This window comes from Natrix helvetica (genome assembly GCF_964273705.1).
Source record: "Natrix helvetica genome assembly, chromosome: Z".
NCBI lineage: Eukaryota > Metazoa > Chordata > Lepidosauria > Squamata > Natricidae > Natrix > Natrix helvetica.
In genome coordinates this window covers 33,151,259-33,170,671 of record NC_138554.1, presented here as the reverse complement: position 1 = coordinate 33,170,671, position 19,413 = coordinate 33,151,259, and the positions used below count along the sequence as shown (strand labels likewise).

Genomic DNA, 19,413 nt, shown 5'->3' with positions numbered 1-19,413 from the left:
AAAGATTTAAGAAAGTTCCAGCACAGGGAATTAAAATTTGGCCAATCCATTCTGTTTAATTTGATTATACTTCTCTTCTATTTTTCTATTTTCTATTTTTCAGTTCTCTGTTTAATTAGTTTTTTTTTTTTTGAAATGTTGGGGTTTTATAGATATTTTTATGTATTTTTGTGAGCCAGCTAGTGAAATATGTATGGTTGTTATGTACTTCTACAATCATGAATTAAAAATGATTACTTTCCATAATCCAATGTGACTTTATAGACACAACAGTTTGTTTGTTTTTCCCTTTTGGTGATAGTGAAGAATGGATTTATTACTTTCTTTTTCAAGAATATTTTGTTATTACATTCACTTCCAAGTTCTTGGGTTTTATTCCCCTCTCTCCAAATGCAAATATGATGTGGTATGTGATTCTGAGAGTAGCAAGATTAGATAGTGGCATAAACTGTAATAAATTGAAGAAATAAAAATTTCAAATGCCTTTCAAAATTTCAAAGTTTTTTTCAAAACCTGAATGATGACTTCTAAAGGCAATTTTGATAGGATTAAAATGTTTTCAGCAGACTACCAATGTTGATTCCTATTTCCTATTTTTCTCTGTATGTACCTAATATCAACTTCAACAAAAGGAAGAAGGAGAAGGAAGAGGATTAGATTTGATTGAACCATTATTTGAAGAAAGGCTTTCAATCAGTTTCATCCAGAGTTGGTATTCAGCCGGTCCTCTCCAGCTTGGGTGAACTATGGGAGGCTTTGGCCCCACGCCCTGATGTAATGCATGACCTTCCCCATGCGTTCACATTTGCAAACCTGCAAAATTTGTAGGGAAGGAAAGTAAATCCCACAACTGGTTTCATCATCATTCTTATCACTAATTCTGCAAAAAAAAAAAAACATTGTGAAAAGATAGCAAAACAGACAACTACTTTGTCCACGAGATTGCTTTCTTTCTTATAAAAAAAAATGAGAAGTTTTAAATGAGCACTTACCTTGAAGGAAGCAGTTGCCCTCTGGATTACTAATGCTTTGCCTTAGTCTTTTCAACCTTCATGTTAAGAGTATGTGGTTCCACTTTGGTACAAGATAATAGAGGTTACTATCTATTATTACTATTAGGCTACTATCAAGTAATAGAGCTGATCCTTCATTCCATCTGGAATTTCATGGATGCAATTAATATTAACTGGGAGTACATATTCCCCAACCAAGTATTGTTAAATAAGTAACAAATGATATTTTGCTTCCCCTCTTTTCTCTACCATAATAACATCTACAGTGTCTAATTTGTTTTTCATATTGTGAGACAAGACAACCCATGTAAAGATGAACTTCAATAAGATCTATGTGGGCAAAAATAACATAATGTATTGGCAAATATAGGAAATCAAAAGAGCTTTTCTTCTGCTCATTGTAAAGACAATAATTATTAATACACAGAAAAACTGCTTGAATGCAACATTGGCCCCTTCAGCTAAGAAACATACATGAGCACTGCCCCTAAGAATCAGACTTGTTGATAAATAACCTTTATTTTTCTTGTATGAATGCAGCATGTAAGACCTCTCCTATTCAACCGGAGATCGGATCTTAGGATGCAATTTGAAAAATGGAGAGGTGTAAATATATGAAATGTTTAAACCTTACACTGTTGAAACTTCGGACTGGGTGATGGTTGTTTATTTTATTGATTGATTTTTAAATTATTGAAAGCTTGTTCATTTGAATTAGTTCAATTCTGGAAACAATTTTTCTTTTACAATTTTCAAATCAAATGCTTGTGTTATGGTTTTTGACCAACTTTTACAGTAAAAAAAGGTTTGATACAACAATTTGGTTTTTGCAAAAAGTTATAAAAAATTATTAATGATATTTATTGACTGTCCTCCTTATAAGGTAATCCTGGGCATTAAAACAAGAGTAAATTAAAATCAAGATTAAAATCAAGGACATGTGGGGAGGATGGGGTGGAATAGGGTGAGGTGGGACATGTTGTTACCTGATCAACCATTTCAACTGTATTGTTCCCCCAAGCCAAGTTGCAGAATCAATGATTTTAGGCATCTACAAAATGGTGAGAGGGTTGGGGCCAACCTCACATCTGTGGGAAGGATGTTTCAGAGGACATGAACAACAATGCTCTACCTGCACCCCATTAATGATCAGAATAACAGGCTCTTCTTGGCCATCATGGGTGAGACAGGCTAATTCCAGCCAGCTGAGACTGTCCCTCAAGCAACCTGGATCCATGCCATGAAGAGCTTTAAAGGTGATCTCCAACACCTTGCATTGCACCCAGAAGCAGTCTGGCAACCAATGCAGCTCATAGAGCAATGGTGTTATGGGGACATTCTTTTGGGACCCCAAAACTGTCTGTGCTGCCACACTGTGCACTAGCTGTAGCCTCCAAATGTTCTTCAATGGAAGATTAAATAGGAAATCCAATAACCTTCAATTGTCAATTTAAATCAAATTTAGGATTAAATTAAAAGTGCAGGGAGTCCTAATCCAGGAAAGGCCACAACTGGTGCACAACACAAAGTTATACAAAGGGTTTCCTAGTCATGCTGTCACCTGTTCCTTGAGCAGGAGTCACAAGTTCAGGAGAACCCCCAAGTTGTGGACTGGATCCATCTGGGACAATGCCATCAGAATGCCATCCCATCCAGAGTCAAAGACCACAAACTCCCAAATATGATTGCATATAACACGTTTAGCCATCTGATATATGAGTGTAATGTTAATATCCCTTAAAAATAATAAAAAATAAAATCTATCAGTGTGTCCCTCAAATTTAGAGATGATTGGAAAGATCACATCATGTCTTGGAATATTATAAAAAGGATATCTTATAAAGTTCTAACTTTTTGAATCCAAAAGTACAAAATCTCCGCAAATAAAAGTCCCATGAAATTTTCTCACCAGAGGTGGGTTGCTGCCAGTTCAGCCTGATTATTGACAGTCCCTACTCTAATGTTGAGGGTATAGAAAACTGATATAATTGCTGATAGGGTATTTACTAAAAAGAGCTATTGTGTTTCACATTTATGCAAGCACCGTCAAGTATTCAGTGGAATTCACTTACCGTATTTTTCGCCCTATAAGACGCACTTTTTTACTCCAAAAAAGAGGGTGAAAATCTGGGTGCGTCTTATAGGCCGAATGTAGCCACCTGGGCAGTGGTGGGTTTCTGCCGGTTGGTCAATGGAAGCTCCGCCCCTGTCACTCACTCGCAAGTCCTTGGCATTTTTTTTGCATCGGGGCTTGCTGCAAGAGAGAGGGAGCAAAGACCTTTTCCGGATTGGTGGTGGTGGAGGTGCGGGCCCGTATTCACTAAAGCAAGTCCGGGGAAGTCCTTTGTGCCAGCTGGAAAAGGTCTTCACTCCCCCCCCCCCCCGTTGCAGCATGCCCGGATGCAAAAAATGGCGAGATCTCTTCTCAGAAATGTCTTCTCGGGCTGGCCAGATCTCTCTCCAGATCTTGCGGCTTTTTCAGGGTTTTCTTTTTAAAAAACACCTGTCTGAACTATCTTGAAAACCTGCGACGTTGCTTTGGGAGGGGGCAGGCGGCAGCATTTGCCCCTGCTGCCCCCCCCCTGGGCACCTGCAGCCTTGGAGCCTGCAGCTTTAAAACAAGCCTTTGCACAGCTGCCCGTCTTTCCCCTCCGAAAGCAACCTCGCAGGTTTTCAAGATCGTCTGCAGAGGCGTTTTTAAAAAAGAAAACGGTCTTTTTTTGGGGGGGAATGGGCGGTGTATGGAGGAGCTGGCGGTCAGGGCGCCCTGAAGCAATGCCAGCCAGCATGTCCCTTAAGGGCAAGTGCAGCAGCACTGCGCCCACCTCTGCCCTGCCCACTTCTCAGCAACGTGCCCCCGCCTCCTCCTCCTCCTCAGCAGGCAGGTTGGGCAGGGGCGCGGGCATGGCTCAGGAGGGAGCAGCCAATGGGGGGGGGCCTCTGGCCAGCCGGCGGCTGGCACGAACTCCTCTCCTGTTCCTTTTTCTGCTGGGTTTGCTGCCTTGGTTTGACAGCCACCTCGTTTCCAATTGGGGTGTGGGGGAAAATCCTCTGCATGGATCCCCCAATTGGAAGGAGGAGGCTCCATCCACGGGGGGAGAGATCCCCCTCACATTCCTCGTCTTCCTGGATGGGCTCCAGATCAGTGAAGCCTCCTCCTTTTTAACCAGGTGATCTCTGTCTGTCTGTGACTCTGCTGGAGAAAACGTAGAAGGCGCGGTCATGCGCCCACCTGCCTGCCTGTCTTATCTTACACAAGTTTGCTGAAGCGGCTTCTCTCTCCTCCTCCTGCCAGCTGAAGGAAAAGCCCCGGGGGAGACGGGCTCTGCGCGCTGCTCTGCCAGGCTGCCGATCCTCCGCTGACCCCTAAAGAAGAAGGATCGGCTGCGGGAGTCCGTCAGAGCAGCGCGCGGAGCCCGTCTCCCCGGGGCTTTTCCTTCAGCTGGCAGGAGGAGGAGAGAGAAGCCACTTCGGCCACTCTCTTCCAGATGCCCAGCTGGGACCGAAAAGGCACCCTTTTGGCCAAGAAGGGATCAGCTGTGGATGTGGAACCGCGGGGTCTTTTCAAGTGCGTAAGCTGAGCAGAAGGAACATCCGTTCCTCAAACCCGGACAGCGCTACTCCCACCTCCCCATTGTCCGAGTTACAGCAAGTGAACTGCCACGGGTGGCAGGGAAAACGAGGCTTCTTTGCCAGCCTCCCAGCTGGCAAAACAGAAATTTTTGCCAACTGGAAGGTATGTGTGTGTGAGGGGGGGAGTGAGAAAGAAAGAGTAAGAGAGAAAGGAAGGAAGGGAGAGAGAGAGACAAAGATAGAAAGAGAAAGAAAGAACGTTGGAGAGAGAGACACAAGAAGGAGGGAGGGAAGGAAGAGAGGGAGGGAGGAAATAAGTGGGGGAGAGAGACAAGAAAGAAAAGGGAGGAAGGAAGGAAGAAAGAGGAAGAGAAAGGAAGGAAAGAAAGAAAGAGGGAGAGAGAGGCACAAGAGGGATTGAAGAAAGAAAGTGGGGGAGAGAGACACAAGAAAGAAAGCACGCCTTTCTTTCCCAGTTACTCAGAGGCTTTGGTTTAAGGAGGCACTGCTTTAAGGCTCCTGAGAATCTGGAGAAATTGGGGAGGGGGTGGAGGAAGGGAAGGGAAGAGGAACAATCTCCTTTTTACAATCTCCTTTCCAGCAGCATTCACTCAAACCAGATGCATATGAGGGGGTTACGAGAACACCAGATGAAATATGGGGGTTAGAGAGCACCAGATGAGATATGAGGGGGTATGAGACCACTAGATGAAATATGGCTGGATAAGAGAGCACCAGATGAAATATAAGGGGGGAGGGGAAATGAAGAACATATTGGTAATATTGACAGTTCTTTCATTTCTGGATTTCTTGCTGTTTCTTGCTCTGACTGTTAATGAGAGTAAAGATAGTTCTTAATATGTTACATGGTTGACATAAAATTGTTCTTAAACTGCTGTTAACTTTATACAGTTGATATAAAATATTTTACTATAGCATTTGATTCAGAATCTTTTTTTTCTAGATTTTCCTCCTTTAAAATTGGGTGCGTTTTATATTCTGGAGCATCTTATAGGGTGAAAAATACGGTAATATCTGATTATCTCCAAAAAATGCATACAAGGACACATACTTTTTGTTATCACAAGTATTATATAGAAAGTGTGATTGTGTATGTTATGGATCCATTTCCTTTAATTGCTTAAAAGTAAGCATTAATTAATTTATTCATTAGAGATGTACACAATGTACATCTATTATTTCTTAAAGATTATTGGTCTGGATATAATGCCTAATTTCTAACTATGATTCATCCACCAAGAAAATGTGTGCAGTTTAGTATTTTAAGATACAATAAAAAACAATTTTATTACATTATTAGAATGTGAAAAGTTGTGTAGTAGTCTTGTATATCAAAAAATGACAAAGAATATACCTTTAAAATATATTTAATAAAATTAAAGTAACTTGCAAAGCACATAAAATTGCTAAACATGACTGCTATCCATGTGAATCAGATTATATGGAATTCAACTAAAACTGCTGCCAAGATAGCAGCAACTACTGATAAATAGCTGCAAGATGAATATACACAATGTAATTGCTAAGAATGTTTTCAGTGACAACCATGAGGATATACAAAACTGATGGGTTTTCTAAACACCATGTTGTCAGACCTGGAAGCCATCTTTTACCTATCCTAAATTCTAATATAAAATAATAGATCCCAATTTTCCAGATGAATGTACTAATCATACCATGGTGTAGAATGTGTTGGATCTTTTAACCATGCAACTAAAAATCTTATGCAATCAAATAAAATGACTTTAGAAATGCATATTATTTTGGAAAATACATTTACATTACATGCTTCAAAGTTACAGACAGTGAGAGACATACTGTAATAAATATCAATGAGTACTTCCATCCCGATACTTTAAATAAACAGCTCAGAACGATATTAGAGTAAGAATGCCTTGCTTATTTTGAATTATCTCCGACAATTACAGAAGATTCAATGATAAGTGTGTACTCCCTCATATCAGAGCATAACTTCACTATCACAGTTGAAGATTTGGTGGAAATAGCATCCCACATTCTTACTGTGTTATTAATTATTTTTCTCTCATTAGTGATGTTGTGAAGATTTTAAATCAGAAATTATGAATATTGTTTTTTCGGTAAAGAATGGGCCAAACCTTTCCAAATAGTTTCTCTAGACCAGATTTGATCTCTTTGTTTTTCAGGCTGTAGATGATGGGGTTTAACATAGGAGTTAAAATGCTATATTGAATAGAGATTATTTTGTCCAGATCCATAAATGATTCTGTACTTGGCTTCATATAGCGAATCAAACCTGAAATGTAAAATAAGCCCAGAACAATAAGATGGGAGCTGCAAGTGGAAAAAGCTTTCTGCCTGCCTTCTGCTGATTTAATTTTTAGAATAGTTAAAATGATGTAAATATAAGAGACAAGTGTGATGAGAAATGAGCCAAAAGTAAATACCATCACAGATGCTAATAGAATAATATAATTTGTGAAGGTATTTCCACAAGACAATGCCAAGACGGAAGGAAGCTCACAAGTATAATGTCTGATTATATTGTTGCCACAAAAATGGAGATTTAGCAAGGGTAGTACATTCAGTATAGCACAAAATAATCCAAGAAGCCAAACTCCACCCACCATTTTAATGCATATCTTTTTTGTCAAGAATCTGCTGTAATTCAGGGGGTCACATATAGCTACATATCGGTCATAACCCATTGCTGAGAGGATGAAGACTTCAGTGGAAGCAATTTGGAAAAAGAAGGCAATCTGTGCAATGCATCCTTCCCAAGAAATGGTTTTCTGTTTTGTAATAAAATTTATCAGCATCTTAGGGATAGTGATTGAGGAATAGCAGATGTCAACAAAAGCTAAATGGCTGAGAAAGAAGAACATGGGGGTCTGAAGGTGAAGCTCAGACCTGATCACTAATATAACACTTATATTTCCTAGGATAGTGATTACAAATATGATCATGATCAAAAAAAGAAGAACATTCTCTATGTGTGGGTCATCTGAGAGTCCCAACAAAATAAACTCTATTATTGCAGTTTGATTTTCAAGTTGAGTTGATTTGAAAACCATATGATCTGTTAGAAAAGGAAACAAAAATGGTAAAATGTCAAATTAATATTTAATGCTACATGGAAATTCATTATGCTGGGTTTCCTATTTTTTTCTTCCTTTCATAAGTGCGCCAACTTAAGTGTTGTTTTTCCATTTTCATAATGTCTTCGGCTATTTTCTTGACATTTTAATTCATTTATTATTTTAAATATATATTTGTTCTTATTATCATTTGCATAGCCAGCTGTGCTTTTATGAAGTAACACATTGTCCTTGATTACTGCATTGAAATTCAAGTTATTTGCATATGATAACAATTGTGTTTGAATTAAACTTTTATTATTAAATAAAATGCATTGTATCAAGAAAACCTGGTTTTTAAGGAAATTGATGCAAATTACTACAAATGTCTGTACAGAATTCAATCAAACATGAAATGTTAAACTTTTTCTTTTGACAGTATTGGCTCCCTGCCCTGCCCTGCCTTTTTTGGCTCTGGATTTTTATGACTTTCCATGGCAGTAAGAATTTGGATTATTATTGCTCATGGGTTTTCTTTTGTTTTAATCTTAGCCAAATATATATAGAGAGAAGTGATCTGCTGTGAGAAATGTAAAAAATAAAAAATAAAAAAAACATTGATGTTTGAAGATTATAAAAAATATCTAAATTGATTTATTATCTACATCATGTTTGATTTTGTAAAAGGGGAGACTGTGTGACAATTAAGATTAACCCTTTTTAATCAGAATATATTTACATGTAACTCAAAGTTTAAAAAACACTGAGTATTAAAATTGAGCAGAATTAATCTTACTATCTCCCTAAAACAAGGCTGTGTTCAGTCATGACTTATATACAACAGCCAAATAACTCAAATGTAATATCAAAATTCAAATTATGTTTGATTGAAAGAATATTTTGAGAAAGACTTTCCATATTTCCCCCGTCATCTTTCCTTAATTGTGTTGACTATTGCACTAAGTGGTGAAATAAGACCAACCTTCTTTGAGTAGTTTTATGAGTACTGCCTTGTTCATAAAATTACTGCCTTTTTCATAAAACTATTTTCTTTTCTCTTATCCACAGTTCATATTAGACATGCAATTACTTTGTAGGAAGTAGATCTGTTGCACTAGAGAAACACTCTGTATCTTTTACAACCTCATCTAAAATGTGCAAGAGGCTTTCTTTGAGCAAGATAATAAAAAAGGGAAGTGTTCATAGTATTATTTGTTCTGGAATTCAGGGCAGAGGAAACCAATTGGGTATTGATCATCCCCAGATAAAAATGCCTGAAGGATAGTCATGTCAAAGATATTTTGCTTGGTGTTTTCTTTTCTTTTTTCATTTAAAGTCATAGTTTAAATATATATTTGGTTTGCTGTTATTATTTTTAAATCCACACAACACAGAGAATATTATATAAAAGAAATTCATATTTCTGAATTAATGCATATTTCTGAATTAAACCAAATTATTTTTAATCTCCACAAAAACAAAAACACAAAAGCACAGGATAGAAGCCATAATATGTTTGAATAAGTATGAGTAGGGATGGGTTCATACTACTCATCCCTCATACTATCACTGGTGTAGTGGTTAAGATTACTTTGTTCAGATCCATAAATGATTCTGAACTTGGCTTCATATAGTGAAATAAAGCTGTAATGTAAAATAAGCCCACAACAATGAGATGTGATCTGCATGTGGAAACCTTCTGCCTGTCCTTTGCTGATTCAATTTTCAGGATGGTTGAAATAATATGAATATAAGAGATCAAGATGAAAAGAAAAGAGCTAAAACCAAACATCAACACAAATATTAGAAGAACAATATAATTAGTGAGAGTTTCAGCACAAGACAAGGCCAATAGTGAAGGAAGCTCACAATTATAGTGTGTGATTACATCGTTGCTGCAAAAGTTGAGATTTAGCAAAAACAGGACATTCCCTGTAGCACATAAGAAACCTAGAATCCAGGCTCCACACACTATTTTATTGCATATCTCTCTTGTCAAGTATCTACTGCTATGAAGTGGATCACATATGGAAGCATAACGATCATATTCCATTCCTGAGAGAATGAACACTTCTGTGGAACAGGTTTGCAAAAGAAATAATAATAATTGTGCAACACATCCTTTCCAGGAAATGGTTCTTTGTTTTTTTATGAAGTTTGCCAGCATTTGGGGAACAGTGATAGAAAAATAGCAGATGTCAACAAAAGCTAAATGGCTGAGAAAGAAGAACATGGGGATCTGAAGGTGATGCTCAAACCTGACCACTAATATAACAGTTATATTTCCCAGGATGGTGACTATCAGAAATAAATATCAGAAATAAAAATAGGAAAAAATTCTCTATCTGTTGATCATTGGAGAGTCCTAACAGGATAAACTCTGTTATTCCAGTTTAGTTTTCCAGCCCAAAGTATTCAGAAAACAAAGGATCTATCAAAAAATAAAACTGTTAATTATGCAATAAGTAATAATGCATGCATATTTAAATTAAACATGCATATTACTTTAAGCATCACAATTTGCTTAAGATCCATTCTTAGAATTATAATATATGTTACTCAGGAGTGGGTTCCTGCCAGTTCTAATCTCTTCTATAGAAGAAGTTCCACAAATCTACAGTGCCAGCTGTAGATTTACGGTTCCAGCTCCTTTCCCCCGCCCATCCGCACATCATCAAGGTGAAGAGCGAGAGGAGGAATTCTGGGAATTGAAGTCCACAAGTCTTAAAGCTGTCAAGTTTGAACACCCCTGGGTTTTTTTCTAAAGGGTTAGGGGTGCAGTGGTCTTGTAACTTGACAGCTTTAAGACTTGCACACTTCAATGCCAGAGTTCCTGAGCCAACATGACTGGAGGAGGAATTCTGGGAGTTGAAGTCCACAAGTCTTAAAGCTGTTAAGTTTGAACACCCCTGGGGTGTTTTTTCTAAAGGGTTAGGAGTGCAAGGGTCTTGTAACTTGACAGCTTTAAGACTTGCGTGCTTCAAATGCCAGAATTTCTGAGCAAACATTTTGGTTGCTAAGCAAGAGTGTTGTTAAGTGAGTTTCACCACATTTTACAAGTTGGCCACACTCACCCAGTCACATGGCTGGCAAGCCACTCCCACAAAGCAGGCCATACCTACAGAAGCGGTTCTAAAAAAATTTGAAACCCACCACTAATGTTACTGAATGTTTTTTTTTATATCTGTAACCAAATTGAAAATTAAGTGTTGCCTTTCTCACTTTAATATTGTGCTTTGTTGATTGTTATGATGTTTTGATTCATTAATTCATTGGTTACCAGTCTTTACTGTGAATACCATGCCACAAGAATTCTAAAGAAAATGTTAATAGATATTATCTGAGACTTTGGTTTCTTCATAAATTCAAAATGGAGAGATTTCAGGAAGTTGAATTGCAAGGAATTATACAGGACAACCCATAGTATTTAGTTTGGCCATATTAGTTTTTATTTTTATTTTTAGGTTTCACTGATTTACTTTCACTGTATTCCATAGGCACTTTCTCCATCTTCATTGTTCCCTTCCAACTCCCCAAAATCTCTCTTTCTGGTCCTACTGTATATGCTTTTGAATTTCAAAGTATTTAGTTTATATTTTTGCTTTGGCCAATTTCCAGAGCTTTTTAAAAGTAGCCAAGTAAGGCTAAATATAGACTTCTGCTGTTGCAAATTAGAAAAAAAAATATTTTTGGATTGTTGTTTTTTGTGAAATATGTGAAAGAACATCTTTTACAATGAAAATTATGATAGGATTAAAAAAAATCAACACACACCAAAAGTGTCCATTCTTGGAATGAATTTAATATATACCTGATGTAGAACTGAAGGAGAAAGAGAAGGGAAGCAATAAGAAAATTGTGATTACTAATGATGAACATAATAAATATAGCTGAACTTTTACGGCTTTTCCAGTAACAATCAGTTTTTAACAGCCACAATAACCCTGTTAGTTTGCTTAGATTTGATTGAAAGCTTATTTTAAGAAAGCCATTAATTCAGTTTCTCAATCATTTGTTATTAATTCTGTACAAAGGTTTTAGAGCTAAGTGTGAAAAGTTAAAAATAGACATACAAAATTGCAAACACAGTGATATTTTAAATGAGCAGTTACCTTGAATCTTAGAAATGTTTTGCATCCTATGTCAACCTGTGCAACCTTCCTGCTAAGACTGTGAGTCCAATCTGGAGCAAGATAATAAAAAGAGAAGTGAACTAATTCTTCATTTCTTGTTGAATTCATGAAATTAATTCTATTTTAGAATAAATATTCCCCAAACAAAAATATGTACTGTTTAAGTGAGCCAAAGAATTATTTTGCTTCCTCCTCCTTATTTACCAAAAGTATCATAAAATCTAATTGCCTTTAATTTGTTTTTCATGTGGTGATAGAAGACAGGCTGCAAGACAACTTCACTTTAAGTAGGATTATTGTTAAGAAAAAGATGGTATACTTTATTAGCTTGTATGGTAAGTCAAAAATGTTTTCTTCTGCTGATTCTAAGGACTGAGCATATTAAAACTCTGAAGAACTGTTTGAAGCCTTGGTGTATATCTCTCTGTGAAGGTGTGCATCCTTGTGTGTGGTTTTTTTAATCAAACAAATCAACAAAATAAAATACCTGCATCTGAACCATCTTCTAAGAAGATCCACAGCAAATGTCAATCACCATTGTTCCATTCTTTCAATTCAGTTCTAATCTATCCTTCTTTAAAAAGCCAGGTTTTAATGACTTTCCAAAGACTAAAAGAGAGGGAAAGTCTACTGTATTGCCATGGGGAGGGTGCTCAATACACTAGGGACAGCCATGGAAATAGCACACTTCAAAGGTCCTGCTACATCTGAAGTGTACCCTATCTATTCCAGTGGGAAATATACAGTATATTCTTTGGAAGAGGTGGTCCTAAAAATGATCAAGTCCAATGTCATGTAGGACTTTAATCAACACCTTGAATTGAATTTTAGTAGGAGTTTGTCAAAGTAAGGTTTAAGGTTTAAGGTTTATTGAATTTATAGACCACCCCCTCTCCCCGTAGGGACTCGGAGCGGTGTACAGACCGTTCATGTTCAAGACAACAAAACATAACATAAGACATCAAACAAAACAACGCACACATACCGTCTGTGTATAAAACCCAAAACCAATTTAAATAATTAAAACAATTTTAAAACCCGTTTAAAACCCCAAATTTAAAATTTAAAAAGCCATCCAGGAAGGTTAGTAATAGATGTTCCCTGTAAATACAATTACAATTACAATTAGGCTAATCGAAACAGGTGGGTCTTGAGTTTCTTGCAGAAGGAGCGGAGATCTGAGGTGGTTCTAATATCGGGGGGGAGGTCATTCCAGAGGGTTGGGCCCATCACAGAGAAGGCCCTATTCCTAGGCACCGCCCGCCCACACTGTTTAGCGGAAGGTACCCGGAGGAGACCCTCTCTGTGAGAGCGGATTGGTCGCAGGGATGTATGGGGTAGAATGCGATCCCGCAGGTAACTAGGTCCAAGCCATGGAGCGCTTTGAAGATGACAATCAGCACCTTGAAACGCACCCAAAAAGCCACAGGCAGCCAGTACAGCTCATGCAGGAAAGGTGTTACATGGGAGTACCTAGTACTCCCCATAATAACCCGCGCGGCTGCATTCTGAACCAGCTGGAGCCTTCGGGTGCATCTCAAGGGGAGCCCCATGTAGAGAGCGTTACAGTAATCAAGACGGGAAGTCACTAGGGAATGAGTGACTGTGCAAGGGGCGTCCCGCTCTAGTAAGGGGCACAATTGGCGCACCAGGCGAACCTGGTGGAACGCCCCCCTAGCCACAGCCATCACATGATCATCTAGCGACAGCCGGGAATCTAGGAGGACGCCCAAATTGCGTGCCCTATCCACCGGGGGCAGTTGTTCCCCCCCCGATGGCCAGAGATGGAACACATTGGCTAAAGTGGGGTGCCGGTAGCCACAGCCACTCCATCTTGGAAGGGTTGAGCTTGAGTCTGTTGTCACCCATCCAGACCCGCACGGCTTCCAGACACCGGGACATCACCTCGACGGCTTCGTTGGGGTGGTTCAGGGTAGAGATGAACAACTGAGTGTCATCTGCATACAGATGGCACTCAACCCCGAATCTTCGAATGATCTTGCCCAGCGGTTTCATGTATGTGTTGAACAGGAGAGGGGAGAGGACCGACCCCTGTGGCACTCCACACGTGAGCGGCCTCAGGGTCGACCTTTCCCCCCCCCCAACACACATTGCGTCTGACCGGAGAGGAAGGAGGAGAACCACCGCAAAATGGTGCCCCTCACCCCCATCCCCTCCAGTCGACGCAATAGGATACCATGGTCGATGGTATCGAAAGCCGCTGAGAGATTTAACAGGACTAGGATGGAGGAACAACCCCCATCCTTCGCCCTCCAGAGATCATCCACCAACGCGACCAAAGCCATCTCCGTGCTGTGGCCGGGTCTGAAACCGGACTGGCGCGGGTCTAGATAAGTAATTTCCTCCAGGTGTCGAGGGAACTGCTGCGCCACCACACTCTCAACAACCTTCGCTAAAAAGGGAAGGTTGGAGACAGGATGATAATTGGCTAACTGTACTGGGTCCAGGGAAGGCCTCTTAAGTAGGGGCCTCACCACCACCTCTTTCAAGGTTGTTGGTAGGAACCCCTCCCCCAGCGAGGCGTTCACCAGCCCCAGGAGCCAGTCTCGTGTAACCTCCCAGGCTGCCAGTAAAAGCCAGGAGGGACACGGGTCCAATAAACATGTGGTGGCCCGCAGTCGCCCACGTAGCCTGTCCATATCCTCGGCGGCAACAGAGTCAAACTCCTCCCAGAGTGGCACCTCAAGACTCGCCTCCGGTGTCTCCCCACGATCACTGAGGGGGACCCATTCACTCCGGATCTGAGTGATTTTGTCCTGCAGATATTCCCCAAATTCCTCTGCCCTCCCCTGTAAAGGGGCTTCCCGCGACCTCTGTGAAAGAAGGGAGCGGGTCACCCAAAACAGGGCGGCAGGGCGGTTTTCTGTGGACGCAATAAGGGTGGCGTAATAACGACGTTTAGCCACCCTTAGTGCCACAAGGTAGGTCCATAAATGGGCTCTTACCTGTGTTCGGTCAGATTCGGCACGAGAGGATCTCCATCTGCTCTCTAGGTGTCTCTTGTGGCGCTTCATCACCCTCAGCTCCTCGGTGAACCAAGCGGCCAGGGTGGTTCGCTACCACCGGAGAGGCCGCAAGGGCGCCACCCGGTCCAAGGCCCCGGCCGCCGCACTGTTCCATGCCACCACCAGATCCTCCATCCGGGAGCGGGTCAGGGCTAAAGGAAGTGGCCCAAGCTCTGTCTGGAACTTATCTGGTTCCATCAGTCGCCTGGGGCGGAACCATCTAAGATCTTTTGGTTCCGCCTCCCCGTGATGGGGGGTGGCGTCAGGGAAGTCCAGCCGGAGAAGCGAGTGATCTGACCATGACAGGGGAGTGATAACCTGATCCCCTATTCCCAGATCACTCTTCCATCGACCAGAGATGAAAACAAGGTCCAGCATGTGGCCTCCCTCGTGTGAGGGGCCCTGAATTATTTGGGTCAGGTCCAAGGCTGACATGGAAGCCATGAACTCCCGGGCTGCCTCGGATGATTCACCCGTTGATGGCAGGTTGAAGTCCCCCATGACTAATAGTCTGGGGGTCTCAACCGCCACCTCTGCAATCACCTCGAGGAGCTCTGGCAGGGCTGCTGATGCATAGCGAGGAGCCAAGTATGCAATCAGCCTGCCCAACTGACTCCCTGGGCCCCATCTCACACCTAGAGTCTCACATCCGGATATCTGAGGTACGGTGAATTCTCTCGGTACCAGGACTTCCCGTATAATGACCGCTACCCCACCACCCCTACCCCGGGCACGAGGCTGGTGGAATACACAGTATCCTGGTGGGCACATTTCCACGAGGGGCAAACCCCCCTCGTGGCCCAACCAGGTTTCTGTGATCCCTGCAAGGTCCGGCTCCCCCTCAGAAACCAGATCATGGATGAGGGGGGCCTTATTAACAATGGACCTTGTGTTACACAACATCAGCCTCATGCCTCGGCTCTGTAAGCCCTGACCACCTAGAGTGCGGGGGTTGGTACAAATGACCGGGCGTATCCAGCGACTGCGGTCTCCCAACCGACTGCAGAATCTTCTTCTGTCCTCGCATCCACCCCTTCCTGCGACCGTTGGAATATAGGAACCCTCTAAAGGAACGTTATACTGACTCCCCTCCCCCACTCCGCTCTCTTCCTCCTCAGTCCCACCTGTTTGCCTGGCTCTACTCCTGTTCCTGGTCTGGCTAAACCCTCCCCTCACCCTGGATCCCCTTAAAACATTTTAAAAACATTTACACAAAAACCCCCGGAGCCTCCTCTTCTTCCACCTCTCTGGATTAATGCATCCGTCATTAAGGTGGGCCCTAGAAAAGGGCAGAGGGCCATATTTGCGAGAGGGGGGACTCCTGCAATAAAATCAGGTCTACCCTTGAGTAAAAATAAACCATAGTTCAGCAGGGCCTCAGATCGATTGAGGGTGCTACAGATGTTAAAGTACTTGATTGTTTATTTCTTTTCTCCTGAAAAGCAATCTACATGAAATCCTTTCTCTAATTTTGAGAGTAGAGAAAACAGGTATCATTGCTGACAGACTTTACTGGAAATTAAAAGAAACCAGTCTTTTTTATCTTTTCTCAAGCACCATTAAGAATCAAAAGTTATTAATGCGGGATTTGGCTGAGTTATCTCCAAGAAATATGTAGGATGAATCCTTTTATTATAAGTATTATGGAAAGGATGATGGTGTAAGATATGGATCCATTTCCTTTAATTGTTTAAAGATAAGCATGAATTTATTCATTACAAATGCAGACATCATCCCCTCCAATTTCACTATAAACTTCTAATTCTTTTAAAAAACTAATAATAAAAGTAACAGAACAAAAACTTCAAAAACTCGAAACATTTTTGTCCCCTGAATTGAGCTAAACCAACAAAGAAGCTCCCACACTTTAACTGTCAATGAACTCAGCAAGACATCAGCATGCAGGTTTAAACTTTTCGTACATCTGTAACATCTTACCCTAGTGCTTGTATCCTGATACCAGATGTGAATCCCCAGCTGAAGAAGCATGTATAGGAGAGGTCTTACATGCTGCTTTCATTTAAGTTAGTGCATCATAAACATTAGTTAAACCACAGTTTTTTAAACTATTGTACATCTGGATTCATCCACCAAGGCAAATTCATTTAGGTTAGGGTTTAGGGTAATATTTATTATAATATTACAACACAGCAAGTTGTTCAGTGACTCTTTATTTTATGAATAAAATAATAATGACTATACAGTATTTGTAGTACCTTTAAAATTGCCCACAATGCACATAGAAATGTCTAGTTAATCCTTCTGTCTGGGAGTCTATTCAGGGGAATTAAATTATATGGATTTTGATTATAAACTCTATCAAGACAATAGTATGAATGAAACAGTGATCAATGAAAAATAACTGCATATGCATTACAGTTGCTAAGACTGTTGTTACTAATGATCTTAGGGAAGTGTACATTGTTTTTTTAAAACATAATGTAGTATCATAAATTCTGATATGAAATGATAAATCCCACCTTCCCAGATAAATGCTTATTGTATTTTATAGCATCCTTTAAAAAAAAAGTGCATCTCGGTTCTTATGTAGCTCTTATAAAATATCTTAAAAATTGATATTATTGGGAAAATATGTTTATGTTGCATGCTTCAAGGTAAGTTAAAGCAAGTGGGGGGACATACTGTGAGAAGAAGCAAATTAAGAAATACATATCAGTGGATACTTTCACCCTGATTCTTAAAAAAAAAATACTCCGGTGAACATTAGAGCAAGTTTACTTTTCTTCACTTGAATTCTCCCACACTGTTACAGCAGGGCTCAATGAGAACTACTCATATCCTGGTATCACACAATAACCAAAATATTGGGGATTTTGAATAAGTAACAACACTCATTCTTGCTATGATATTATTATTTTTCTTTCTCACTGTTGAAGTTGTAGAGATATTAAATCAAGATTTTGGAGTATCATTTCATAACTAAAGAATGGACCTACACTTTCTAAATAATTTATCTGCACCAGATCTGATCTCTTTGTTTTTCAGACTATATATCACTGGGTTTAACATTGGAGTTAAAATTCTATACTGAATAGAGATCGCTTTATCCAGTTCTACAAGTGATTCTGAACTTGGCTTCATATAGCGAACAAAAGCTGTAATATAAAAGAAGCCCACAACAATGAGATGGGAGCTGCAAGTGGAAAAAGCTTTCTTCCTCCCTTCTGCTGATTTAATTTTCAGAATAGCTAAAATGATGTAAATATAAGAGACCAGGGTTATAAGAAATGGACTACCACCAAAAACCAATACAGATAATAGAAGAACAATGTAATTCATGAAGGTGTTTGCACAAGATAAAGCCAAGAGGGAAGGAAGTTCACAAGTATAGTGTCTGATTATATTGTTGCCACAAAAATGAAGATTTTGCAAAGGTACTACATTCATCATAGAATAAAAGAAACCCATCAGCCAAGCTCCAGTCACCATTTTATTACATATCTCTCTTGTCAAGTATGTGCTATAACGCAAAGGGTCACATATAGCTACATATCGGTCATAACCCATTGCTGAGAGGATGAAGACTTCAGTGCAAGCAATTTGGAAAAAGAAGGCAATCTGTACACTGCATCCTTCCCAAGAAATGGTTTTCTGCTTTGTAATAAAATTTGCTAGCATCTTGGGAACAGTGACCGAGGAATAGCAGATGTCAACAAAAGCTAAATGGCTGAGAAAGAAGAACATGGGGGTCTGAAGACAAAATTCAGACTTGATCACTAGTATAATTATAATATTTCCCAAGATAGTGAGTAAAAAAATGAGGAAGAACAAGAAAAGAAAAAATAACTCTATGTGTGGATCATTCGACAGCCCCAATAAGATAAACTCTGTCCTTATAGTGTGATTTTCCAACTCAGAGTGTTCTGAAAACATAGTATCTGAGAAAAGAAAAAGAAAAAACAAGTATTGAATCTTTGAACCATGTTAATTTTCATTCAATAATATACATACGTTTAAGTTTAGCATCTTCAGATTACTGTTTAAAATTGTTTGGGAATGAATGGTAATCTGTTTCTTACTTTTTATTTGTTTTATTAATGGAGAAACATAATTTCTGTATTTTTCTTTTAATAATGGGTTTAGTTTTTCTTTATAGTTTTGCATTCATAAATGTTGGTAACAAGTATTTTTTCTGCATCCATTGGCTTACAACTCTATGCATAATGAAGTGGGAGAGTCTCTGAGTTTACCATCAATAAAAGTGTGCTGTTCATGAAGTTACATACATATCAATTATATTTTTTAATATATCCACATGGACTGGAGTTATGCAGTCTATAGAAAAAACTGTTTTTAAGGACAGTATTAATCCATAGCATCACAAAAGTCTACCGCATATACCATATTAAAAGTTGTAGCATTTTAGAAAGTTGAAGCATGTGGTGTGAAAATGCTGGACCATCCATTATTTCCACCATGGCAGTCATTCTCTCCTAATAACCTATTAATTTGCTGTTCATATATTCAATATGTATCCTGCTCTACCTTTACTGACAGGGAAACCATATGCTCCTGTTGACCTTCTGAAGACTATATGGAGATATCCATTTTGGAGTTCTTTTCACAGCAG

General features: G+C 39.7%; 2 protein-coding genes across 2 annotated transcripts; both read right to left on the bottom strand.

Moving 5' to 3' along the window:
- Positions 1-6,679: 6,679 nt before the first annotated feature.
- LOC309401468 (olfactory receptor 5AN1-like) lies at positions 6,680-7,552 on the bottom strand (the record flags this gene model as incomplete). The annotated part of the gene is made up of 1 exon (XM_081970532.1): positions 6,680-7,552. The coding sequence occupies one exon, from the start codon at positions 7,550-7,552 to the stop codon at positions 6,680-6,682; it is 873 nt and encodes a 290-aa protein (XP_081826658.1).
- A 10,210-nt stretch (positions 7,553-17,762) lies between these two features.
- On the bottom strand, positions 17,763-18,716 carry LOC309401467 (olfactory receptor 5J3-like; the record flags this gene model as incomplete). The annotated part of the gene is made up of 1 exon (XM_081970531.1): positions 17,763-18,716. One exon carries the CDS (start codon positions 18,714-18,716, stop codon positions 17,763-17,765), a length of 954 nt encoding a protein of 317 aa, XP_081826657.1.
- Between the last annotated feature and the right edge of the window lie 697 nt (positions 18,717-19,413).